Genomic DNA, 27,612 nt, shown 5'->3' on the forward strand with positions numbered 1-27,612 from the left:
TGCCTACTCGATGTTAACGTTGACAGCTTGATTAAAGGGACGTGTTCACGGCTGAAGTGTGACTGATATTTAGCACTCGCTGCTACTGTGACCTAGATATGGAGTCCTGTCTTAGAAGGAGACTTAGCAGGGATAATGACGATGAGTATTTTATGGTCATCATGGAAGCGCTAGTCCTTAAACATACTGTGTTAATGGAGAGGCCATTTGTGGGGCTTTGATTGTAACGTGTTTCAAATATCTAGTCAGAGGATATGTCCTTTGGATGTTTAGAAACTTAAAACTAGAGGAAAACTGTATTTACCTATTCAAGTGAAGAAATATAAATGATGAGTCTTATTTAGAGCCCGACCGATTTATCAGCCAGCCGATAATATCGGCCGATATTGGCATACCCAGTGACTATCGGTATCTATCGGTAATACTCTGATAACAGCAGATTCTGTATCAGGTTTTTTAATGTGATGAACTTTTTGCTAAGAAATTATTTGGAGATTCTATATTGAATCTTCGATATTGGCATATCCAGTGACTATCGGTATCCGCTAATTTTATCGCAGATATGCGCCGATATTTCTAGTTTTTTCAACAGTCAAGAAGCATTTAATCATGGTTTCATTGTATTACACTAGCAGTTCTAGCAGTCACCAGCAGAGGGCGCTATATGGATATACAACAAGCATCATCACTCTCCAGAGTGTCGAGTGGTGAAACACGTTCATGTGCAGTTACTTTCCAGTTAAGGGACCATCTTGTCTTCATTATAAATCTTTGTTTGATACACACAATAAATGTGTTTATCTAAATCTATTCATCTCTACGGATCAAAAATCGTCGGAGGAAAGATATCGGCTAACGGTGTCTTAAACTTCTGTGACCATGCGCTGAAGTTTGCTCAGTTTTCTCTCTTACATGTCGCTGTCAACTTTTCTAACCTTATTAAGTAAAACTAAAGGAAAGACCATGAGTGAATCATTTTTGTCGGACCTTTTCAAGAAGTCTGATTTGAACTCGAGAGTGCCATAACACTACAAAAGTGGTAAATTTAGGATAATTAAAATGATCATTTTAATTATCCCAAATGTACTGTAATTAGTTTGTGCTGCTTCATGCTAAATTTCCACTCGATTTAATGAATTCTAAATCCATTAAAAGGCTTTAGAAATGAAAAGGAACAAAAAGGTCACTTTGAGGAGGTAATTACTCAGACTTATAGTCATTTTTTTTAATATAATTTTCTGAAAAATGCTCTTCCTGCACCATAGTGTTACATCTAGGTAGTGTGATCATACAGTGTCTGGTAAGCCTTGCTGTATCCTGTTTGTTGCACAGGATAGCAGATACACCTGAAACGCACTGGAGATGTTGAAGATATAAATCAGGCTCCTTAATGCACCATTACTGTTACCCAGAACCCCCCTCTCTGCATCCCAACATACAAGATGGATTCATGAATCTTCACAAAGGCGTGTTTCAGTGTTAACTCCCTGGTGGGCATCGTGCGCCCTGGTGCATTATTTTTCTGTGATATTGGAGCTCTAAAGATGTCGCCTGTATTGATGTGATCCTCATCCATAAAAGAGCTCATGGACTTCAAGTCTCTTCTGTGCGACTAAAATAGACTAAAGTGAAGAGGCAATTTGAGACCTGATGTTGTGAATGTGAACTCGGGAGAATACACTTAGATGGTGGTGCATCAATCTGCTTTTCTTGTCTTCACTCTGGTACGACAGTAAGGGACACGCTAAGGCTGAAAGAATGAGGAATAAAATATTATTTCAGTGATTCAAAATCAATATTGAAAAAATTGCCAAACCAGCCTTCATGATTTTTCTGTCCAATGTAGCATAAAACAGTCTTTTTTTATGGAGGTAAATCTTTCATTGTTCTTAGCTCTAAATGAATCCATCAGATATCAATCAGTAGAGTTACATTCTTTGCAAACCTGGCTAACGCAGCCAGGCTAACAATGTAGCCCAAATTTGGAAAATATTACTTTAGCCTGACATTCCTAAATAATATTCACATATTATTATGTTTAATGGTAATTGAGAACATGTTCATTGAACTTCTGCTTAGTCGTCTGAAACTTATACTCTTGACAGATCTGTACTCTAGCTAACGTTAGCTTCATAGCCTCACAGGACTGACTTTTTCAAATGTGATAAACTTGAGAGATTTCACTTTATTTGCTAAGAAATTATTTGGAGATTCTGAAAACTCTGTCTGCTAGATCATGATTGTTCGTCTTTGACAACTAGCGCAAAGAGCTAGCTAGCGAGAGAGACAGAATGCTTTCCAAGCTAGCTAGCTCGCGAAATTTGATGGCAGCTAGCCTAATTTAATGGAAGTTAGCTTACTTGTCAAAACATTTTTCCGACAGTTGATATGGTGGACTAAATAAAAGCTAGCTAGCTAGGAATTAGGCTAACTAGCTAGCTCAGACTGATTTTTTTGAACAGTTGTGGCAATAACTGGTTAATTAATCGCCATATAACATTCACAGTAGCTCCAATAGTCAATGCTGATATGGTAGTATAACCACAGCTGCTTTAATTCATATTTTTATATAAACAATTCTTTTTTTTTTGGTTTAAATTGTTGAAATATGGAAATGTTTGTTTGTGTAGTGGGTTTTTTATCCTCTGTCTGTGGTCTGTTGAACTTGTTAGCATCGTTTAGCTATTTTACAGCCCGCAGCTTCACTGTTTGGGTTTTTCTCTCAACGCGCTCATCAGCATCACTTCCTGTCTTTCCAACAACAATGGGCAGATAAGGACTTGAACAAATGTTCTGCTTTTACCCTAACCCTCCACCCTAAAGAGCAATCGTTCCTTAAGATCAGCTTTGAAAGCATTAAGGAATCTGCCCTGGCTTAAAAGAGAGAGAGAGAGAGAGAGAGAGAGAACCAAAGAGAGAGAGAGAGAGAGAACCAAAGAGAGAGAGAGAGAACCAAAGAGAGAGAGAGAGAGAACCAGAGAGAGAGAGAGAGAACCAAAGAGAGAGAGACAGAGAGAGAGAGAACCAGAGAGAGAGAGAGAGAGAGAGAACCAAAGAGAGAGAGAGAGAAACAGAGAGAGAGAGAGAGAGAGAACCAGAGAGAGAGAGAGAACCAAAGAGAGAGAGAGAACCAGAGAGAGAGAGAGAGAGAACCAAAGAGAGAGAGAGAAACAGAGAGAGAGAGAAAACCAGAGAGAGAGAGAGACAGAGAGAGAGAGACACAGAGAGAGAGAGAGAGAGAGAAAACCAGAGCGAGAGAGAGAGAGAGAGAGAGAGAGACAGAGATGAGGTAGAGTTATTACTGCCACAGAGCAAAAGAAGGAGGAGGAGGAGTAGATGGGAAGAGAGAGAGAGAGAGAGAGAGAGAGTGGGAGAGAGAGAGAGAGAGTGGGAGAGAGTAGCCTGTCTGCCTGTATTTGTGAGCATGTGTGTGTGTGCATGCGCGGCTCTGTGAGTGTATGCGTACTGACACCTGGCGCTCGCCCTCCCTCGCTGCTCACATTGTTGAGGGCTCTCTGGCTGTCTGGGCCATTCTTTACCTCTCTCTTTCTCTCCTTTTTTTTCCTTTATATTCCCTACCTTTATTTATTTATTTTTTGTCCTTTTTTCTCTCTGCTTTTTTTTATTTTTTTTTGTGTGTTTTGTTTCCGGCGCTGTTATTTTTTCTGCCTTTCTGCGTGCCTCTACAATCTCCTCCTTTTGTTTAGGATCTCCCTTACTATGGTGCAGGATTTTTACTGCCTGGGCAGACGAGGCGCTCGACTGACAAAGGTGAGGATGAATCGGGGCAGGGTGGTTGTATGGAAAGATGGATTGACGGGTGGGAGGGTGGGGTGGCTCTCGTGGATGTACAGTTTAGTTTTGAACACGGGGAGTGGTGGAAACTGTCTGTGTAAAGAGCTCCTATTTATAGAAATTCAGCCGTTAATTGTTCCTCGGGATTTTGGTGTTTTCACAAGTGCAAGTCTGAGCAGCTCTTGGTTTCATAAAAGGCGCCGTGTGGGCGTCTCAGCGTGTCATTTTTTTAAGGGTTGAAAGGTTCAAGTGTGTGATTTAAGAGCGGCGTTTGAGTAGTCTCCCTGTTTTCTGCCTGGTGTCAGCAGCACGTGTCAAACCCTCTTTACGTCTGGTGGGTTTTCACTGTTGGTGGCTGCTGGTCATTGTGTCACCTTGACCCAGGACGCGGCCTCTCGAAGCAATCAGTGTGTTGGTCGGCATCGTGCCACACCTTAAAGCATGGACACTGTGCGGGTGTGTGTGTGTGTGTGTGTGTGTGTGTGTGTGTGTGTTATTGTAGATAGATGCTGAAAATAAATAATAGAAGAGAGAAGGGCTGTGGCGTCTGACGGATGGTTATCAGAGGAGGAAATTGTTGAGAGAGACAGAAATTGTTCTCATAATGGTTTACTTTTATTCCTCATGTGTGATGCTCCTTTTTGACCTCAAGTTTATTAATTACACCAAATATTTCAGCCTACACTCGCCGCCCAGTTTGCCCAAAATTATGTCACCTGTCTGTGTTTCCACCTCCTCCCAGAGTGTCCTATCTCCTTACGTTTGGATACTGTATATAACTCATGAGCCTGTCGACGACATCATTTCCAAACTGTATTTATTTGTTAGGCTACTCAAACAAAAGAAAGCTTCATATGAAAATGGTTTTGTTCAAAGACATAAATTCTGCTAAACTTTTCTTTCCTGACTTGTGTTGTTTTACCAAATCCTTTATAAGTATGCTTATTGAATATACTAAATGAAGTTGTTAATCTTGCTTCATGCATTATCAAATCTTGCTTTCTCGTTCTTTTTGTTTTGTCGCTTCAAACTTGCCACCATTCCTGATTTCTCACTGTAATTTTTCTGTAATAATTTAGTTTTATGAATCACTCTTTTCAATTGTAACACATGATAACGGTGGCCGCACTCTGACCTTTTGATTGCCTCCTCATTTACAACCTGCCATTTACTGTCACCAGCCTTTAATATCCAATGAGAGCCCGAGGTGCCTGCCCCTGTTCTGATTAAGCCAAACCCGGCCAATTGCACGTAACTGGGCGGATTCCTGACGATTTTTGAAGCCAAAGAAATTCTGAACACGTGGATATGCTACATCAATCGATAACTCAGGGTAATTTATTCATGCAAACACTAAAAATATTGGTTATAAATATTAATAAATTGATTACTAAGATGGAGGAATAATAATCGTTTTGAAACGTTGCCAAAGTTTTTACGCAATTCAGACAGCGTGCAAGAATCCGCCTGCAGCTTTTGATAATTAAAGGCACAGTAAGTAGATTCTGCCACCAGGGGGCTGTCGATCAATACAATAACAAAAGATGATGTTGAGGCTGGAGGGGAATCATGGGAGTCCTCCGCGTTGACCGTAGTGAAGAAGGACAGACTAAAGAAACCTGGTGTTGATATCGTTTTGATTTTTACTGGTATAATAAAGTTTTGAAATGTTGTATGGTGACGACCCCCCGATGTGTTTCCTGAGGGCCTGGAGGGGGACCCAGTTATTAGTTAGTTACAAATTCAACGTCACCTCTAGATGCCCCCGAATCTTCTGCTGAATGTGATTTGTTTAAAGGGAGAAACAAAATCACTGAAACAAGCAGGCCAATGAAAAGTTATTAAATTAACCATGAAAAAAAAAAACTTTATCTAAAAGAAGTAATAACAGAAAACAAGGCTACATTCACAGCTCTCGGTTATTTATTATTGTGAATGAAATCGTTAAGTCTCGCTGAAGTTGGAACCCTGAAGTCAGACTCTCAGTTTAAGGTAATCAATTCATTGTTTTCAAGCAGGCAGGGCAAAAAAAAAAAAAAGTGCTTACACATCCTTAAATGTCAAACTGTGTTCAAAGATCAGGTATCACATTTGGTATTAGATTCAGCGTTTTCTAAAGATACCATCCCCGCTCACGAGTCATCTACTTCCTCTGTCCCTCTCTCCCCCTCACTCTGTCATCACTTCACTTACTGTAACTTTCTCCTTCTTCCTCGCACACTCTGTTACTCTCTCTCTCTCCCCGCCCACTCAGATATTTCTGGAGAACAAAAGGAGAGAGAGAGAAGAGAGGGAGATTAAACAGCTGAGAAGGGAAGGCTCAATGTACCGTCCCTGCGTAGGCTAATGAGTCTTCACCACTCCATCCTCCACCTCCTTCTCTCTCTTTTTTTCTCTCTCTCTCTCTCTCTCTCCCTCAAGTCTCTATTTATCCACATCATCTCACAACCAAACTTGTCATTTCAGCTTCTCGCACCTTTGCAGTCACTTCCTTCTTCATCTTTGTCTCCTCCATTCATCACCGCCGCTCCTGTTCCTCCTCTCGCGTCGCTTTTCATCAACCCATACGCTCGAAACATTTCCATCACAGCCTCACTCGTCCTCCCCTTCCCTTTCACTCCCTCTGTAGTAGTTATTTTCCAACGCCCACTCATCGGCCTTTTTTTCTGTCACATCCCACTCATTCCACCCATTCATCATCAAAATATTCTCATTATCACAGGTGCGAGTCATTCACCGTCTCTACACCTCACTCTGTGTTTTTCCCTCTTTTTGTCAGAAGACCTCAATCGATTCCATTACTTTTTTTTCCTCCCATAATATATTTGTTCTTTCGAGCATACCACACACACACACACACACACACACACACACAGACACATAAAAATCCCCCACAAACACACAAAAAGAAACAGCCTTCTGGAGTGTGCATTTGGCCGTGAGAAATATGAAATTCCGCGACGGTGGCCCATTTAACTGTTTGATGTCACTCAGGACTTATCGGCCCTCTCTCTCTCTCTCTCTCTCTCTTCTGCGGCGGGCATCCTGTTGTTTTTTTGCCAGTCGGGGGAAAAAACTGGGCTTTCATTGTGCCCCTTGATGTGGATGGGCTCATTACTGCTGCTCAACGCTGCGTTGCCTTTGAATAGCAGGAAGTGCCCTCGCTAGCCGAGCAAGCCGATGGGATTTTTGTGTTGCTTTGCGGCGCATGATGAAAGCAGCAAAACACAACGTTGCATAAGAGGGGGGGACAGCGGCGTTGGTTCGCTTCACAGGAAGTTGGGAGTTTTTTTGAGGGAACATAACATACCATGCGAGACGTGGACCCAACACACAACAGCTGTGTGTCCCGTCGGCCTCCATGGATGTCTCTGTTTAATGCCGTCCAATCTCTATATTCAAACCTACAGTCTGTGTACTGGTATGTCGGCTTGCGGCCCTCGCCTCCTTTTTTCTCTGGTCTGTGGCAGCCATGTTTTTTCCCACTCCATTTAGCTGTGACCAAGCAGCAACCTCCCATTCTTGAAAAATTAAGTGCAAAAAAAAAAAAAAAAACCTGCAGTTCCTTAAGTGTCCACTTGAGGTCGGCTGCAAAAGAAAATGAATCCTGAATAAGTCTCATATTAAAATGCCCAATTTCAAGGCAGAAATTAAAACGTTTTTTTCCTGGAATAAAAAACTATATTGCTTTCTATAGCTCGTTTTTTTATTTTTAAAAACTGTACTGGAGTGAATTTTTTACAACCCATCCATTTTGGATGCAGTTATCAATTAATTTGCATAATTAGGGACGTAGCTGGGGTGACATGTTGTAGCCGTTTGCCAGGAGGCCTAAGGCGTCTGATCCAACCTTCAACAGGGTCCTAAGACGCTGACTAGACTCTTCTCCTCTGTCGCCCCCCGGTGGTGGAACGAACTTCCAAACTCCATGTGATCTGCAGAGTCCCTCTGCACCTTTAAGAAAAAGCTAAAGACCCAGCTCTTTCATGAATACCTACTAACTTAATGATGATGGTCTCCATATTATTGATGATGATGACGATGGTTTTTGTTTGATAACAACGACTTATAAGATGGTTTCTATACTGATTAGAGCTCTCAAGAACTGCCCTCAATGTTGTGCTTTGCCTCTGGTCACTTCCTGTCAGCACCTGTGTGTCCAATCAGACTCAAAGCTGATCGTTTGCTCTTACTGACATTGTTCCCTTTTTTTCTAGATCCTTGCTTGTGTTGTTCTTACTCTCTGATGTACGTCGCTTTGGATAAAAGCGTCTGCTAAGTGAATTGTAGAATTGTAAGACCCTCCGTAGCTCCACCTCTCTGCCTGTTGATTAATCGATCGATTTCATACTGTACGGTCTACGGTCCCAATGTGTCTCCCTGGCTGTCTCTGATAAGTGTCAACTATCGTCTTAGCTTTATATTCTAACCTACAGTCTGTCAAAGTCTGTACTTTACCTGTACCAACAAAAATAAAATATTCACATCAAGTTCCAGCTTATAGAGGCAGAGGGTATACAAATTAATATGAATGAATTCACTTCATTTTTTGACTGATGGCTCGACAAAACAAGTCATTTACAGACATCCCCTCGGGCTTCGGGAAACTGCGATTTGCGTTTTTTTCTCGCTGTGTTTTGACATTTTGTGGACCAGAAATTAATTAACTGACCGAGAAAGATAATTGGCCGATTTATTCACACATCTCTTAAGCGCAATACAATGAAAACATCAGCCGGAAAAGAAAATTAAATCCTTCTACAATTTCAGCGCTGTCTCCTAGAAATTACCTTCATATACTCTCATTTGGAACAGCAATTATATTTGGAGGGAACGTTAATGCCAACTCTATTAACATATTGAGGGAACGGTGTTAATTAACATACCTGGCAGGCTGCGAATATGTTGATATTGAAGCTTTCCTGTCAGTGTGAACACAGAGCTGAGAACAACAAAATCCAGAGGGACTTTGACTTCAGTCTTTTTTTAAGAAAGTGATTACTCAACAATATACTTATACGTCAAGATACATTTGATATCTGTTATTATAAAGTTTAAAATGTTGCATATTATACTTTTTAAACTAACAAATATTGTATCGTTTAAAGACATATCAAAGGGTCCAACATTTTGACAACAATAGTCATTTTTCAAGCTTAACTTGTTTCGTCAACATCTTTTTTTTTGGCTGTGGTGTGTATGTGACTTCTGGCGTTCCTGTAGCCAGCCTCAAGTGGACACTCAGTGAACTGCAGGATTTTGCACCTCCGCATTGGCTTCATTTTTCACGACCTGAGGTTCAACCATAAAAAACCAGGTACAAAAACATGAAAATAAAATGGATAAAGCTTCCATATTTGACTGGTTCTGGAGTGAGAACAGCTGGGAAAAGAGACCTTCACCCAAAAATAACCTGGATGCCCAGCTGAAGGTTACACATGAAAAATGGATGTGAACACACACACACACACAGTCACACCCTGACCCATATCATAGAAAAACATGGTTTTTATATTCATTGTTCAATCCGTCTCCGTAAGGGAAATCTATTTAAATAAACATGACAGCAGTTTGTTTCTGTAGATGTTCTCTTACACTTCTCTCACAGTTGTAAAGCAACATTAGAAAAGCGGTACTAAAGATGTAGCCGCACTAGTTCAGGTAGGGACATGTCTTAATATAAAACACACATACAGAAGCTTTACAGTGTGATATCAGGTGTAGCTGTCTTGTTAATGAAAAATGACATCCAGCTACATAGAGTAGCCTACTTTCTCTTCACCATGTGTAAGTGTTAGTGTCTGCTGTGCCTCCGCAGCCTCCGCAACCCCCCCCGGTCTCTTTTATATTTAATGTCTTCTTCATTATTCAGGCCGGCTTGTTTGCAGTTGTAGTCGGCCCCGTCTCCATTGCAACTCAGACTGTGTGTGGGTATTCTGTGCGTGTGCGCAGTAGTCTGTTTTTTCCCCTGTCCTGTCGTCACAGTGACACCGAGAACAGACTGAGTTGCTGCGTCGCTGTCGGGCAAGCAGAGGATAAGAATAACAGAGAGCGGGGAAAAGAGGGCGCAGGAAGCAAGGACAGCCTGCGTCGTCTCTCCGTCCTCCGCGCTTCGTCCGTTACTATGGTCACCTCTGTTTCTCCAACTCTTCCTCTCTTCCTCCGTCTCTCTCCTAATTGTTACTCGCCTGCAGGCTGAAAGGTTTGCACTCTGATTGGAATGAGGAGAAAAAACAAAATGACACTTGGCTTGTCTGCCGCTGGCCTTTTTTCCTATCCAGCATCAAACACCCTCTTCTACGCTTGTGTTTTTTTTTTTGTGCTCATGGCTATTTCTGAGACGCTACTCCAGTTTTTTGTTGTTGTTGTTGTTGTTGTCTGTTGTTTGTCTGGCCTTTCGTTGTTGAGGTGCTCTCTGCAGTTGAAGTTCAAATGAAAGCGAACCATGCATAATAAATCATTCTAAAAAAAAAATTTAAAAAAAGATGGCATAGTGATTGCATTCTTTTTTTTTTTTTTGCTTTTGTTGTGATGATTTTTTTTCCAGACTGTTTTTCTCTAGAAGTGTTTTCTTGGCTCTTTTCTTAGCGTACCGTACCCCTCAGTCAGATTGGATTCTTTGAAAACCCAAATTCGTTTTTTTTTTGTTTTTTTTTGAGTTGTCTTTCTTCTCCGCAAAACATCAACAACTGGCCACTTGACAAAACGAGTCACATGCGGATTGGAGATAGGGGGGGGCGTCATGGCGGTGCAGTGGTCAGGAGGCACTGTTGCTTTACAGATTGAAGGTTTCACGTTTTGAATCGACCAGCTTCTCTGTGCGGAGTTTGCAATGCTCTTCTTGTGTTCATTTGGTTACCACAGATTCCTCTGAGTCTCTATGACCCCCGTCCCAGTCTCCAGCCTTGAGGCTAAGCAGTAACCCCTCACGGACTTTGATGGCATCAAGTCTCCAGTGGGTGAGATGGTATAGAAAAATGGGCAAAAGGGTGTAATTTAGTGTCGCAAGGCCCGCATCTGAGCCCTCACACATTTGACAAGTGTGTCCATGAGTGTGGAGTTCTGTATTCAGCCTCTGTATCGTCCCTGTGATTGACTGGCCACCTGCCCAAGGTTGACCCCGCCTTTCACCAAATATGAGCTGGGGTCCAATCCTGAGTCAGTCCTAACTGTGAGTATTCATCAAATATGAAAGTAGAGCGAGACCCCGGACTGGTAGACGGTTCCAAAGAAGTGAAGCCTTATAATCAAAGGCTTTACTTTTTAAAGACTTCAGGTTCCACAAACCGGTCTAAATTCTCGTAGTGTAATGTTCAGCTCTGATGGTGCCTGACCATGAAGGGCTATGTAGGCGAGAAGGACAAACATTGACATTGAGGTGATGAATTACGCCCCCGTTACCAAAAACAATCAGTGACAGTATATACTGTTGTACTAACCGCGAACACGAGGCGCAGTAACAGATCATCGATTGGGCCTTTTGTGGGTCTTTGTTCGAGCGAGCTTTCAAAAAAAAGCTAACGTGCAATTACCGCTCCGCTCCGCAGGTGGCAACAAAAGAAAGTCACTCCAGCAATTTGCGTACAATTTTAAGTCGACTCATTCTCATTTCAGACGCGAGTGTCTCTAAGCGTCGAAGTTGTTAAAAGCACATTTTCTGCTTTGTGAACCGAGGCGGTAAACAAGGAATATAATTGTTGCTGTTGCCTTTGGAAGCCAATAAACGTAAAAAAAAAACTTTTCTACGAGTGCTGACTGCAGAGTAGTTTGAATAACGGTGACATTTGGTGCCTGTAGTTTTCTGGGTTTTGTTTGGCAGAATTGTTGATTCAAAAAAAAACTTTCTTTTAATATCCTTGAATCTCCGTTGAATGATTTGCTTAAAAAATGAGTTGATCCTTACTGCAGCTGGAGAATAAGAGATTAGGCTGTGTTACAAATGTCTCCACATCTCTGGTTTGTTGTGAAGCTAATAAATCCTTACAGTACAGAGGGACTCATCAGCTGCATGACGAAGGGATCAAATTTAGCTTTTTTTTTTTTCTTCCTCTTTCAGCCGCTGTGTGGTATTAACTCTGTCTGTCATTCACCGAGGCAGTAATTTAAAAGGCAGTAAATATCTCCCACCATTATGATTAAGCACCGGCTGCTGCAGGAGCTCTTCTTTTTCTCTCTCTCTCCCCCCCCCTCACCCCTCCATGTGTGAATGTTTCAGGATCCCAACCTTTTCTCATTAAGCACTCTGCGTCGGTGCGGAGCGAAGGCATCTGTGACCGTAGCAGGAGTCGCAGACGCCCCGCCTCTCACTGCAGACAGCCAGAGGTCAGAGAGGGAGCTGGAGGTGCTTCAGTGCTGCAGACCGAGATGTGTAAATTAAGTGAAACAAAGCAACAGAATATAAACCCAACGAAAAAAAATCTGGTTTCCATGACAGCAGATGCTCTTTGAAGGTGTTGCACCTGGATGCTCTACAGATAAAAAAAAAAAATACTTTGTTCATGTGATACAAGTCTGAAATGATTGATCCTGAAATGCTTAGCCGGATTAGCTGGGAGTATTTGGCCAACGGTGCCAAGCACGAGCCTGTCCGAAGTCGGGAAGTGGTCGAACGTGATCGGTCGACGCAATTTGCAAAAGGTAACTTTTGAAGGGAAGGTCGCAGAGACTCAGGGATGAGACCGGCGTGTTCGGCGTGGTCGGATTATGGCAGGCGGATGTGGGTCTCGAGCGTGTAGGAGCTTCCGTTGCGGAGTTAGGGGGACTTCAAGAAGCGCGATCCCGTAGGGAAAGGGACTGGGTTAGGGAGTTTGTATTTTAATGTGAAAACTGTCACTCTCATACTACTCCAAATTGAATCTGCTTCTGTAAGCATTGAAAGACAAACGTTTCTTGTCATTTCTAGCTGGCATCTGGCAGTTTGGGCAACTTATTTTCTTTGCATGTGTATTTTTTGCAACAATTGGCTACGTGCTAAAAGAGCTAAAAGTAAACGGTTCGGCCAAAATGGTAGCAGCTTCAGCAGTTAATGTTCCATATGAAGGACATAAAGAAGAAGCATTAATCTTTTGTTATGGTGACTTATCCAAGTGGAGAAGTTCTAGATCAGCTGAATATTGCATTTTTGACACCTTTATTTAAAACATCAAAAAGCTCCAGCAACACTTGTAGTATGAAGATGAACTTTATTAACCTATGAGTCATCGGGGTCACGATGAAGGCCGAACCGCGTCGGCTGAAACGTGTCGTTCTAATTTGTTATTAAAGTTGATCTTCATACTACTTGAGTGCTGCTGGAGCTTTCTCACCTCTTCAAGCCTTTCACTCAACTTACTTAAAATGTTCCTTCTTGAGCTTGTGGAGAAACACTTGACTTTAGTATCAGCGCTGGAGAGATGATGTAAGCTTGAAGTGGAGGGGGGGGGGGGGGGGGGGATAAAGATGTCAGGATGTCCAGGTGTGATGTCTGTTTTTGCATTATTGTGTAGTTGTCCCTCTTTGTGTGATTGTCAGGGATTAAAAAAAGCAGCATTCTTCAATGGATCGCCTGAAGGCAGACCAGGAGCTGAACAGTTTTTGGATTTATTATTTTTTTCATCCTCTTCGTTCTCTCTGATTCTCAAGGCAGCCAAAGCAAAAAAATAAAAAATAAAATAAAAAATCCCTCATAACACTTCCATTTCCGTTTGGTTATTTTTGTTGCATGCTTTTTCACTTCTCAGTTTTGGTGATGTAACCCCAGTGGTGTGTCAGACTGATGGTAGGAGAAGCTTCATGCGGCCTCTTATGGGTTGTCTTTTTCTTATTTTTTCATTTTATTTGGGAATGAAGCCCACCCACTCAGTGCTGCGACACAGCTTTTCTCAGCAATCGGATGGCGGTGTAGGAGTCGGGGCATTTCGCTCTTCTCTCTCTCTCTCTCTCTCTCTCTCTCTCTCTCTGCTTCACGTACACACATTCTCTCTTCCTCCCTACTTCCTCCATCATCACACCTCCATCCGTCCAGGACACTGCTGAGTCGTGGCGCTGTCAGCCAGAGCCTGACGCACGCAGCCACTCACATATGCGTCACCTGGCTGGCACGGCGCCGCCACCGTGCTGCTCCCTGTCCTCCGCATATACCTCCGTGGCCCGCAGGTCAGATGCTCTGGGCTTTTCTGGAAGGTGGGAGGTGATAAAAGTGTTATTCTGAGCCAAGGAAACACTGTCTCTCTTTTTTCTTTTGTAGGAAAGGATCACAGAGGAGGCTTTAGTCATCATACAGGTATAATAGAAACACTGACAATCAGTCATGAACACTGTGATACCCGCGTCAGAAGCCTGATGAATACGACCATGCTCAAGCTGATATTTGAGAGTTTGGAAGATCATATAATGATGATAAGGAGGAGATTTTATTCATTTCTCTTTCCTCTTAATTTGTGATGATTTTGGCGCCTCCTGTGGACAAAGTAGTGCACTTCATCTCGTCGCTGTTCGTGTCCTGTACATGTTTAAGCGCAAAACGCGTCGTCAGTCTTTGTCCTGGGTGGTGTAATTTGCCTTTGCGGGTCACGATCATTTCCAGTCCCTTTTATAACCTGACATCTTAAATTCTGCTGACCCAGTCTCCTGTGTCGTCTGCTGTTCTCTTCATTAAATTCTCATCCTGCTCCTCAATATCCATCGAAAGTACCACTCGCTGTGATACCAGGCAAAGGGATGACAAAGTCTCTGCATGCTGTAAATCATGTCTGAATCCAACCTGGTGGCAGCAGTGACCGATAAAAAGAACATGTATATCTCTTTATGTATTAGAATAGTCTGTTTTCTCTCTGATGGTCTGATTGGCTGATGTAGGTCATATGGAGGTATCAGGATGGATTTCGGTTTAGTTTATAACCGGTAACACTCCTCACAGGCATCTTCAGTCAATACTTCAGCATCACCACTTTATGAAACAATGTTTGGTGCTGAAACAGCAGATAGACAAAATTAGAGACCAGCTGGTGAGCATGTCTGGAGAATTGAGCAGCTCGAGAGCCAAACGTTCCCTTTTAAGTTTAAGAAACAAAAAAAATCTGAGCTGAGGCAAGTGAATCTTAAGACGTGCATTAAACACGCTGTCAGAAACACAGCTCAGAATGTGGGATTGTGTTGCTGTGAAATCGCTGGATGTGTAACTAGGCGCTTAACATGTACATCAAATATAGAGGTCGTGATATGTTCATGTTTGGATACAAAGCTGTTCGTGTGGGCAAAAAAAAATGGCAACGGCAGCTTACAAGGTTTTTAATTTTTTGTAATATTATTGTTGAAGAAGCTCCGTGAAGCTAACGTCATAAACCTTAATAGTATCTCTAGTATGTATTATCGGCGTCCGATTAATCGGCTGGCCGATAACATTGGCTGACTATCGGCTCATTCTATCTCCGATATGTGCCGAGAAAAGGTTCATTCAATCAAACTTTATAAAGTATTCTTCTTATAGTTTAGTTTTACAGTAGTTCATTTCTAAGTTAAAATTAGCGTTTTAGTGCGCTGGTGTTATTCTGGCCATTCATCCGTTATCTTCCACTTATCAGAGGTCGGGTCTCTGCAGTAAGTCAACCCAGACCTCCATCTCCCAGGCAACGTTTTCCAGCTCCTCCTGGAACACACGTGTCTTCATTTCATCTTTTCACAAGTGTTTGAAAGCTGCGTTTGAGGGATCAACACAAAAAAACGTGTGTGTGAATATCTTCATCAATCGATCTCTAGAGATCGGCCGACATAGCTGTGATGTATTTATCGGTATCGGCCTTCCTACTACAGTATGTATACTACACATGAGAATGCACTGCAATGCAATTATATTAGCAGATGTATGGCTGAATCTCGGTGGACTGATTCATGGTACTTTTTGAAGCACTTGTTAATGTGTAGATGTTATTTGCTCAAAGTGTTTAGCTGTCTTTAGATTCAGTGTAAGTCGTTGAAATGGGCCCCACATTCAGACTAAAATACCTGGAATACGTTGAGTAATGTAGGTCATGTTGTAGCAGTGTACACAGGTGAGGTTGAAAAACAGAAAGCAGCAGCAGCAGCAGGAGCACGAGCTGAAAAAAAGGAGCTACATTAGGATTTTCATAACCTGAGGATAATCAGCCGTTACATAACAACGGGACAAACAGAGATACCCCTGTAGTGCTGTGGGCTTCACCGGGGCCGAGGAGTATGTCTTCTTTTATTGCATCCGCTGTTGCTCGGCAAATTGGAAGACGCCACTGATTTACAGTTTGCTCTCGGCACGTAGAGCAATATGCAGCGAGAAGAAACGAGCCGCGGTAACAACAACACAGATGAATCTGAATTATCTGCAGAACTGTTACCTTCTAAATTAAATACTCTTTGTTCAGACTCGGGTGTTTCTCCTCTTTATAGAGGCTGAATAAATTATATACTGGCTCAGCTTGTATTCATATTAAAGGACAGATGGAAATAAAGCATATAGGTTGTGTTTACTGGCTGGTAGATTTTCAACCCCGATTGAAACATGAAATCTTACTTCAATTTGTTGGAACAATTTTTTAGATTTCAGATTACAAATAAAGATGTATTGTAGTTATATATGCAGAAAATCTGGAAGACTTGGAAGTGAAAATAAGTCTGCTTTGATTCTTTCTTAAAGGCTTTATATGTGATTTTTCACACTTCAATGGGTGTAACACCCGAGTCCCACTGTCTGTGATGTTTTCAGAGTTTTCAGAGTCCTATCTTCACTTTGTTTACATCGCCCGGACAGCCGGCTGACTCCTCCCCTCGTGTATAAAAGTTGTTTAATTGAGGGACTAGAGAAAAGAAGAATAACATACTGTACTCACTGCTTAACTGTGTTTCTAGATCACGCTCATTTCAGGTAAATTTACATGCAGTGTGAAGATACGAGCAGAATAAAGATCGCTAGCATTAGCATGCTAACACAACAATGCACCGCGAGTTGTTTTGGGTTCATGCTGGTGCTCAAGGGCGACATCTGCTGGATCTAAAAAATCGCATATAAAGCCTTTAAACTACCTGAATGTAACCGAAGTGTTCTCAACTTTATTTATAAAGCACATTTCATACAAACGTAAAGCACCACAGTGTACAAAGAGCCAAATAACAACAACATGAGCAGAAAAAAAACAACATTTATTTACTGCAAAGGATCCAACATTCGCAAAACTAATAATAATAGTATAATAAAATATATACTCACAATCAAATAAATATTGTAATCTCTAATAAGTCAAAACAAACAAGGTTTTTTTGAAGGTCTATTTTTGGGCTTTCTATGCTTTCATTCTCGAGACGGGACAGTGGATAGAGTCAGAAATGTGACGAGAGAAAGCGGGGAAGGACATGCAACAAGGTGCCACTTTGGTCAGATCCAAACCCAGGCCCAGCGTGAGGAAATACACCCTCCGTACATGGGGCGTGTGCACCAACCACTAAGCCACCAGCACCCCCAAAACAAACTGTTACAAATCCTAATTTTGCTGTTTGTTTTTAGACGTTCAAACTTCACTCGTCGTGTCCCCTCCCTCCACAGTACTTCAGTTTCTTTGCTCTCCCGCTCGCCGCTGTTTTGTTTCTCGTCTTCTTGCTTGTAAACGAGGAGGACAAACACCTTAAATCAAAGCCGTTACGGGCATGGTCCTAAACGTGGTTAACAGCTTGTAAAACTGCTGGCTCGCCTGCTCCTCCTCCCTCCTTCACTGTGTTATTCCTCTCAGAACACCTGCTTTAAAGCGTCCCCGCAGACCCACAACATCAGAGGTCCATAACAGCCTCCCTCCTCCTCCGGGACCCTCATAACTGCTGCACTTCGTTGTCCCTCAAAGGAACATTACTTTAGGAGGTGACAGGATTGTCTTTTGGCTTGTCACTGCAGGTGAACCACAAAGTGACAAACACTTCGACTCGCTCTCTCTCTCTCCAAGCCTCCCTCCGCCTTCTGTATCACTTCAGAATCACCATAAAGAAAAACACATCCAGCACTTCAATACTCTTTATTACCCATTGATGCATCTTTCATATTGCTCATGCGTGTGTTTTTATCCGGATTGGTCGTGAAAAATTGCCCATGGATGTGAAGTCTCTTGCAGCTTAACCCGGGTCCAGTTATTCCCTCTGAAACGAGGTGATGATTTAACGCCGTTTACTGGATCTGCAGGAATACCTCAAAACTGCAAGGCCCCATTTTTATGAAAAGTTGTGGAAGGACGAAGGGTGTTGCATGGGCCAAGGAAGAAACCATAAAAAATGTGGTGCCGAATCGATCCAGATCCCAAACAAGGGTTTAGCATTCCTGAATACCAAAATGTTTTACTTACTGAACTGTTGCAGCTCTGATGTTTCTGCAGTAGATTTTAGTCAGTGTCACGTGTGTTTACTATAAACTGTATAAAACATGGACGTTGACCTTCTGAAGAGGCGTTGTAAAGTCAGACAACGGCGGTCTCCACATTGGAAATACAATATTAACCGTACTTTCAATAAGTCTTGGAACAGGTCAAAGAGGTGGGCCTTAAGCCTCCTGGCAAACAACTACAACACATCCACCTGTCGGTCAACTCAAGCAACGCAGTTTTATCATGAAGAAAATGTGTGTGTCCGTGTGTGTGTGTGTGTGTGTGTGTGTTAGTGTGCATACATTCCTATAGCTTCCGTCAAGGCTGATGCTAATGAAGATGTCCGCCAACTTTTCAGACTGAGCAGATGTCTGCGCTCTCACACGGCTCGGTGCAGCTCGGCTGTGATTCATTATGATGCTCCACTTCGTTGTGTTTCTGATCAGATTTAAGCTCAAATGGATGCAAAGCAGAGGAGCAGTTTGTTTGTTTAGACACACTCTTTTTCGCTTATAGGCACTGAAATGGTTTGAAGATTGGATGATTGACAGCGGGGATAGAGGACGGTGACGTCTGCTAACTACAGGTGGGAATAGCAGGGTTACTCACGATACCATATACTTTACTATGTGATAGAATGCTATGTGATAGTATGTTGAGGGGGGGGGGGGAGTGGAGTAGCAGAGAGAACTCCCATGATTCCCCGCTAGCCTCGGCGTCACCTTTTGTTATTGTAGTATTGATTGAGAGCCCCCTGGTGGCCCAATCTACATTTTGTATCTTTAATAAATAGTCAATCAAGCGCAGAAATTCAACAAAATTAACACTCAGTGAAAAGTCGTTCATCGACATTCGCTGACTTTATAAAGAATTAAATATCTTTTGTTTTTTTGGGGACTTTAAGTCAAGACAGAACACATTTATAAAAGCTTCACATTACTATTATTTGGAGTTGTGATAAAGTAGTAGATCAAAGGGTTCATGCAATTTAAAAGCTTCATCAGCGAGAAGCCTTTCATACAAAGAAGTCGGCAGTCTGTGATTCACTTCATACTCTTGAGATTTTTCCTGCTGCTTGAGTTGCCCTCGAGTTGGTGGTTTTAAAGTGCCCTGCCCAAAGGCGCATTAACAGTCACATCCCAGCCTCCTCTCTGGTGACATCACAAGTTCTCATTTGGCAGCAGCACTCATTGCTCATTACGGGGAATCAGCGCTGATTCACTCGCTGGCATTTACCTTTTCCAATTTTAAAACTTTTTACTTTTCTGGTACTCTTGAAATCAAACTCTATTTTTGGTGAATTACCCGCGGCACACCAGCTCACATATACACGATAACTCTATGTGATATATGGGATGCACATATTTTATTTTGTGTGTGTGGGCTGAATAAATGTCGGCATGTTTTATTTATCATTGCTCGCACATGATCCCCGTTTCTGCTCCTGCACTTGGAGGGGGGGGGGGGGGGGGGGGGGATTCAAGATAGTTTAACATTCAGCACTTTTGAGAAATAAGGATGCTTGGATCATGCAAGGGTGCGGTGCACGTAATTAGAAAATGTATCACTTCTTGCTACAAACTTCCTGAATAATTTATCATTCTGTCTCTGTAGAAATCATGCTTCTTCCAGGATGTGTGTAAAAAAGGATGTAATGCATATCTTTTTTTTTTTTTTACTCTTTATGATGAATGGTAAGAGAAATCTGCTCTGACACGGAGAGTAACAGGGAGAATACAAGTGTTTAATTAGAGGTCCTAGTTTGTCTCCTGGTGAGCAACCGGGGGATTGACAACAAGTTGGCAACACAACAACAACATTAAGGCCCCGTGGAGGCAATCAGCCAAGGTAAGAAAAAAGGTAGAAAAGAACTGAATCACCGTGCTGTCGCTGAGTGAAGTCATTGAGCTGAGGGATGTAATTCTTCCGGCTCTTAATAACCGGGATGTGTCCCAGCTACAAGGCTAAGCTGTTGGCCTTTTTTTTTTTTTTTCTTTTTCCATTGTTGGCTATTTTGGAGAGTCCTGGAAGTAAGAGACGGGCATCGATTAGACTTAAAAAGTGAGTCTATTGCATTTTCTTCTGTTTGCCGTGATTGATCAGTCACAGAAAAAAACAACTTCATCCTCCTCAGATTGTTCAAAAAAAAAAAAAAGTTCCAGCTAAAACTCCCTTCAAGGAACTGGTGATTTAGCTTTCCCTTCTTTTTTTTTTGTATTGTATGAAAGGTAACCATTTAACGTTATGACCCCCAGGCGGTACCCGGAAAAGAAGCCTCGTTTTGGAGCAGAGGTCACATCGAACCGCAGACAGGTTCATCAAAGTCAGCCTGAGCCGTAATGATAGAGATCCTCCCCGCCACGCTCCGCGGCATCACTATCAGATGTCACGCCGACTTCTCCCATAATGACTCTTTGTCCGAGTGCGAAATTGGCCTCGCTCCTCTGACATCCTAACGCACACGGCAGCGTGGCATTACAGCGGCAAAGAACATCCAACACAGCGAGGGAGCGCCATTATTCCCTTTGGTTTAGGAGATGGTCTTTTAGCGTCAGATTTCACGGCTGAATGGGACGTGGTTACAGAGGGCTGATTGTCTCTCCTGACTCTTGAGTCTGATGCTGAGATACTGAGCCGTGTTTCACATTGTCGGTGACAGGTGTTCTGTGAGGAACCAGAGTGTTTGTCTCTGATGTTGGAGTGAAAATGTGCATATATCTGTCTTCTGTCACATAGAGGTCCTCCTCTTTCATGTTCCCGGCTTAATAGGCCATTGATCTGTGTGGCGGGACATTGTAGTGTAATCACTGCGTAACAGGAGAACTATCTGCATGAAAGAAAGCGTTGCATCTCTTACTAAAGTGGAACAAAGATTTCTCTGCATGGGAAACTCTTGGGTTGGGAACCGGAGGGGTCGTCTGTTCCAGTCCCGGTGCGGACCAAAATATGGTCTAGTAGCTGTAGAGTACTACTTCTAACTACTTCCGAGTTACCCCTGAGCAAGGCACCGAAACCCCCAACATCTGGTGTGCTCACTGTGTAGCAGCCTCACTCTCAGAGCTCCCCAGAACATGTGTGTGAAGTGTCTTGTTCTAAATCCACTCCGATCCTGTATTTGATCATGTCTATAAACCCCTCTATTTCAGCCCTGCTCAGAACAGGCTGTTTCTGTGTCTGTACCTTTAAATATGTAAATGAGCTGTGTCTGACCACGCCCCCCTCTCTGGAAGGAGATGCGGCTTCGGTCTTCCTCGCTCCATGTCCTGTTGTTGACGGTGAGAAGGCAGACTCAGAGGGCAGAACAAACACCCAGCTGTGGGAGTGTCACCCAACCTGGGGGAGGGGCTACTGCCCTTTGTGATGTCATGAAGGGAAAATCTCCAAACGGCCTGTTTTGAGGACACATTTTCTGAAAAGTGGAGCAGGCGAAAGACGCGTGATCGGGGGTTTGTAGACATACTAGAAACACATACAAGTGTGTGAATTTGATCTACAAATTCCACATGTGTTTATCCTTCATGCATGATTCGTTAATGCGTCTAGTATATCATTACAATCGAGTGAACCTGTCTGCCGACAAGCACTTTGCTCAAAACGTCACCTCAGGTACTAATCAGACACGCTGCAGGAGTATAGCAAGCGTGCAGAATCTATTAGTGTATATCATTGAGCTTTCCGCTGACAGCGTCACGCTCTCTATTTGGACTTGCACGCACTTGCCTGTTTCTCATGGCTCACTGTGCAAGCCGTGCTCGTAGCCACATATCATAACAGCTCATATTGATTTTTCACAACATTGATTTTACCAGACGACGCGGCTCATCGGGTAGACAAGGTGAGACGCTATTTTTGGTGGGTTTGCCGGTGTTGAACATGCAAGAAACGGAGGTGAGAGTCGAGACGTTAGCAGCAGAGAATGTCTCAAATTCACTCCTCAACAATGTGTGTTTTTTTTTCAGTGTGTAACATTTCACATTTTCTTACTATGCCTGTCTATTTGACACTTCCCGACATGTTAAAACAAAAAAACAAAAAAAAAACCCTCTGCAGAGGTCTCCCTTCCACAATCAGTGTCTATCTTGAGCTGGCCCAGTTCTCACACAACCATGCCCGGCGGCTTTATTCTATCTGTCCATCGACGAGCTTGATCTTTCCACCAGCCAGCCAAATCGAGCCTGCTGTGTGGCTGCTCTGGCTCACGGTGTGTGTGTGTGTGTGAATCTGCAATTTGGAGGGAGATTAAAAACCTAAAAGAGTATTTGTTTGGGCTGATGTGAGCTCTGTGATTTAAAAAAAACAACAAAAAAAACAACAGTGGTGGTGGCTTTTTGAAAAAAAAACATGCGATCCTTCGGCGATAAAAAGAAAATCTATCGGGATTGGAAATGCTTTTCATACATCCTCATAGTGTTTATATAAATAGCTCGCTTAATTCCAGTGGGATGTATTTATTCTGAGTATAAATCATTTGTTCCACACCTCCTCCTCTGCCGGCCTGCCGTGCTTTACAGTAGATCTATCAGCACTTGAACAGGATTATGAAACAATCCCCCGGTGACACTGACTGTGCTGCCCAGTGATGATGCCGCCCCCCCCCCCCCCCCCCCCCCCCCCTCCTCTCCTCTTGTTTCAGCTCCATCCACTGTGGCTAATTCTGCCTGCCTGCTCCCTTGGGCGTAATTGATCCTCATATCATTAAGCGTATGTGGATCTATCAGGGGAAACGCCCACTGTTTTCTACAGCTAGTCCTCGCTCAGTGAACCGCACGGAGCCCAGTGAGCTCTTTGATTGTGTCTCCAGCGCGCCGCTCTCTGCATGCTACAGCGGCTGTAATGTAAACCGCTTCCTTATCTGCGCGGGCAGGCCCCCCCCCCACCCCACCCCCCCGCCCCTTAAGATAGAGGCCCACTGGTTGTTTTTAGACTAAACATGGGGGAGCAGAAGAAGTGGAGCTTCGCGGCGCGGTCGCCCTTCGCCACCATGAGGAGCCGCTTGGGCCCCCGGAGGAAGGGCGTGGAGGGCCTGTGCATGAGCAGCCTCCTGGGGGTCCTGCGGTCGCACACCTGGCTGATCGGCGAGGAGGATGTGGCCCTGCTGCTGGCCAACACCTCCTCCCCGTCCTCCTCCTCGCCACGCTTCCAGCACCACCGCGCTCACTCCCTGTCTTTCTCTCTGTGCTCCTCGTCTGCAGATGGCGGCAGCGAGGACTTGGCAGACCCGCGGTCACCCGGTCTAGACCCTCACCTGAGCCACGTCGGTCAAGGTAAGCCAACGTCCTTTGTGTGTCCATACTCGAGCTTTAAAAAGTACTAAGCTGGATGCTTTGTGCGTGACAGAAAAGGTAGGTCACACACATACCGAGCAGAAGCTTCTTTTGCTCATGATGTGAAGTCAGTCGAGTCGTCTAGTCCATCGGTTCTCAACTGGTGGGTCGAGACCCAGAGGTGGGTCGCAGAGCCATTTTTAGTGGGTCAAGAATGTTTCCCTGAAAAAAAAACTGTGTAAAAGTTTTTTTTAAACATGTTTGTTTGGTTCAGTTTCTTGATTCTGTCGCATGTTTTGTACCAACCGAGGTCCAAACTTTTTTTTTTTTAAATTCAGTAAATAAATCTGATTGGTCGAAAAAAAATATCAGAAACTTTGGTCTGAGTTTTTCACAGAGGAGTTGTTGGTGGGTCCTGAGGCCGGACGGGGTTGAGAACCACTGGTCCTAGTCGACGAGTCGCTGATGAAGTTATCAACAAAATAACCGGAGGAGGGATGGAGGGAATGCTTTGCAACCAGCAGAACGATTTATTTTTGCAAAACTTGCATGCACATCCTGCTGACAGCACAATAACATGCGCTCATATAATCAATCAATGTGAGCGAGTGCAAAAGGGGAAAAAAAAAAAGTCACACTCTGGTAAACAAAGCATCTGCATCAGACTCACTTGTCATAGTCCTGCTCAGTCACAGTTTTTTCGTTTTTTTTTCCATCCTGGAGAGCGATTACTCCCCATCAGGCATGAAGCGTCACCGCACAGCTGCGAAGTCGACTGTGCAGCCGCCATTATGGACGATGCCGAGCTATTTTCAGGTGTAAATATGTGTTACGCGAGTGAACGAGGAAGCTCTTTCTCCACCTTCACCTTCTCATTTCCTGTAACAATTTCTCTCCTAGCCGTCTCCTTTCAGACTCCATTTCTCCTCCATTAACGTTTCCGCAGAAGCCTTGTTTACCAGGCTGACTTTTATTCCCTTTTCTTTTTTTTTTTTTTTTATAGCCGAGCACTTTACGGCTCCTGGAAATGAAGTTATATTTACAGGAAGAGAGCGAGCTGTGTATGAATCGTGTCTTCTTGGTAATTCGGTCTGTAAATCTTGAGTTTTTTCTTCAGCCCTGTTTACAACAGAAGATGTTTATCAACAACAGGAACGTCTTCTTGGCAGGAAAATGTTCGGGCAATTACGATTCCATGTTTTCTCCCCCCCCCCCCCCCTTCCTCGTGCATGTTTAGAGCCAAACATCTCGATGAGTAGGTGTTTGTGTTTATTTCCAGGCATGGAGTGGCCCTTGAACACGTCTCTCTCATCACAGCCTAGAATAAAAAAAAAACACCATCATTCCGCCCCTCCGCCCCTCCTCCCTCCTCCCTCCTCGACGCTTTTGTTCCCCGGGTTTCCGCGCTGAAGTGCTGCTTCTCCTCCCTCTCCTCCCTCCAGCTCTGCCCTCAGTGGCACCTTTTTTTTGATTTCTCCATCATCATCATCATCATCATCATCACGCAGTTTATGGCGTTTGAGAAAAAGAGAGTCTTGAGATTTAAGGAGTGCTGCGTCTCTTAAAGCATCACTTTTGATTATTTTAATGTGGAGTGTCACTTATTTCTGAAGCTTTATGGAGAATAAGTGCTTAATAGCGGCATAATTGTGTGTTTTCATCCAATATTGAATGCATTAAATTTGAGTTGCATCTCCATAATTGCTGCCAGAATACCAACTCCCCTCTTGGTATTCAGTCCATGGCTTTGCATACACGAGGAGAATTTCCATGCTCGGGGATGTAGCCGCTGCTCTGGCTGTTGTTGATCCACGGCGATGTCAAAGTACACACACTCACATTTTACTCAACTGGAGGCTGGAGCAACATTAACGGGTAGACGTGGAAGTGCTGATTAAACCTCTGTGAAGGGAGCGCAGATGGCCTAGCGGTTAGGTCACTCCCCATTTAGGAGGCTGCAGTCCTCCGAGCGGGCGCGGCGGCGATTCAAGAGTGTGTTGGGGCCCTCTCGGCAAAAAATGAATCAGGGGCCCCCTCCAACCAATATTATATCTACCCGTGTCACCATGCTCTTCCTCTTTTCTTTTTTTCACTCCCAGACAGATAAATCCTCAGCCGGGAGAGTGAGCTCTGTCAGATGGGGCCCCATACGGGAGGTTTCCTACTGTCATTGCGAAATTTGCACATTTTGAGCCACTGCTGTGGTTTAAAGGCTTTATATGCGACTTTTTTTTTTGATCCAGCAGATGTCGCCCTCGAGCACCAGCATGAAACCAAAACAACTCGCGCTGCATTGTTGTGTTAGCATGCTAACGCTAGCGATCTTTATTACGCTCGTATCTTCACACTGCATGTAAATTTACCTGAAATGAGCGTGATCTAGAAACACAGTTAAGCAGTGAGTACAGTATGTTATTCTTCTTTTCTCTAGTCCCTCAATTAAACAACTTTTATACACGAGGGGAGGAGTCAGCCGGCCGTCCCGGCGATGTAAACAAAGTGAAGATAGGACTCTGAAAACTCTGAAAACATCACAGACAGTGGGACTCGGGTGTTACACCCATTGTAGACAGTCATGACTCACAGAGTTATTTTCAGAGGATATACTTGAGTGTGAAAAATCACATAGAAAGACTTTAAAGTTTGTCAGCCCTTAGCGGGGGGCCCCTAAGTGACCTGGGGTGCCTGCATTGCCTGTTGACAAGCAGCGCCTCTGAGCGGGCGGCCCAGGTTCAAGTCCGGCCTGTGGCTCCCCCTCCCCCGCCCCCCCATGTTCCATTACTTTAGGGCAACAAAACAAGTGTTTGGACTTTGTGTTACGTCTGGTGTGACCCCGACCTAACTGTTACCTAACACCCTCCTCTGGGGTCTGACACGCACTCGTCCTGATAGTAGCTCCACGTCCCACTGTGGCGGCTCCTATCTGAAGCGAGACCGGTGCCTGACCGGTAACTTGTGCAGCGTTGTCTGCGGGGAAATTTTTCAATCTGAGCAGCCGGGGTTGATTCACAAAATGGATGTTGTGTTTACAGGCAGCCGGCTGGATTTTGCTCAACGGGGGAAGTGTGTGTGTGTGTGTGTGTGTGTGTGTGTGTGTGTGTGTGTGTGTGTGTGTGTGTGTGTGTGTGTGTGTGTGTGTGTGTGTGTGTGTGTGTGTGTGTGTGTGTGTGTGTGTGTGTGTGTGTGTGTGTGTGTGTGTGTGTGTGTGTGTGTGTGTGTGTGTGTGTGTGTGTGTGTGTGTGTGTGTGTGTGTGTGTGTGTGTGTGTGTGTGTGTGTGTGTGTGTGTGTGTGTGTGTGTGTGTGTGTGTGTGTGTGTGTGTGTGTGTGTGTGTGTGTGTGTGTGTGTGTGTGTGTGTGTGTGTAAAAAAAAAAAATAATAATTTGTGGTTTTTGAAAGAGGAGAGGAAAAGGGGGTGGGTGGGTCAGGAGAGTGGATGTTTGGGCTCCATCTGTAATTACGCCTCATTGTGGGAGCTTTTTTTTTTTTTCTTCTTCTTCTTTCTAAATGAAATGCCTTCTCGTGCTCTTTCTTTCACTTTGTTTAAACACAACTCAGATGGGTTAGACATGAAAATGGCGGGGGGGGTTGTGTTTGTGTGGCGCGTCCTGAGGTCGGGCAGGCTGAGGTTCGTTACAGTGAATGTAAACGGCACGTGTTGCCCGCAGGGCTGTTCCCGTTCTGGGTCACGCCAACTCGATAACTGCTGTTTCACACACATCAGGACCCGGGCTGAGGTACTCTTAGAGGACTCTGTTTTATACTTTGGACCGGAGTGAACTCATAGAAACACGAGTACGATAAACTCTTTCAAGTGCTGAAACAATTATACGGGTTATGAAAATCAATGGTTTGTCTTTGAACAAACATTTTGCTGCTCCGTCATAAATGAAGATTTGCTGCTTTTTTCTGTTTCCTTCTTTTGTTAATTAACTGAAAAAAGACATTTTTTCAGTTTGTTTGGATAAAGGGAACGTCAGCCTGTAGCTCTGGAACACACTGATCTTTATGGTTGAGCTTGTACAGCGCTTCTCTAGTCTTCTGACTACACAGAGTGCTTTTTTTTTCCATGCCGGGTCACACCGTCACATCCAGACCACGTTCACACACTGATGGCTTAAAGCGTCCATCAGCGTTAACTAATCCATTCACACACATTAACACGCCGTTCATGCAGCAGTCGGAGCAGTTTGGGGTTGACTG

The 27,612-nt window shown here is 43.7% G+C and overlaps 1 protein-coding gene across 12 annotated transcripts in view; it reads left to right on the forward strand.

The window, feature by feature from the left end:
• Window positions 1–27,612, forward strand: part of tanc2b (tetratricopeptide repeat, ankyrin repeat and coiled-coil containing 2b) — a 173,048-nt gene that overhangs the window by 60,810 nt on the left and 84,626 nt on the right. For 10 of the 12 annotated variants that reach the window (XM_061028725.1, XM_061028726.1, XM_061028727.1 and 7 more), the window contains exon 4: window positions 23,339–23,410. The exons of 1 other annotated variant lie outside the window; for it this stretch is intronic. In XM_061028725.1, coding sequence (XP_060884708.1) covers window positions 23,339–23,410 — 72 coding nt within the window. Of the gene's footprint in view, window positions 1–3,237; window positions 3,772–23,338; window positions 23,411–27,612 lie in introns of those variants that run through there. One more of the 12 variants, XM_061028735.1, reaches the window with a different exon arrangement.

Source organism: Labrus mixtus, chromosome 21 (genome assembly GCF_963584025.1).
Source record: "Labrus mixtus chromosome 21, fLabMix1.1, whole genome shotgun sequence".
NCBI lineage: Eukaryota > Metazoa > Chordata > Actinopteri > Labriformes > Labridae > Labrus > Labrus mixtus.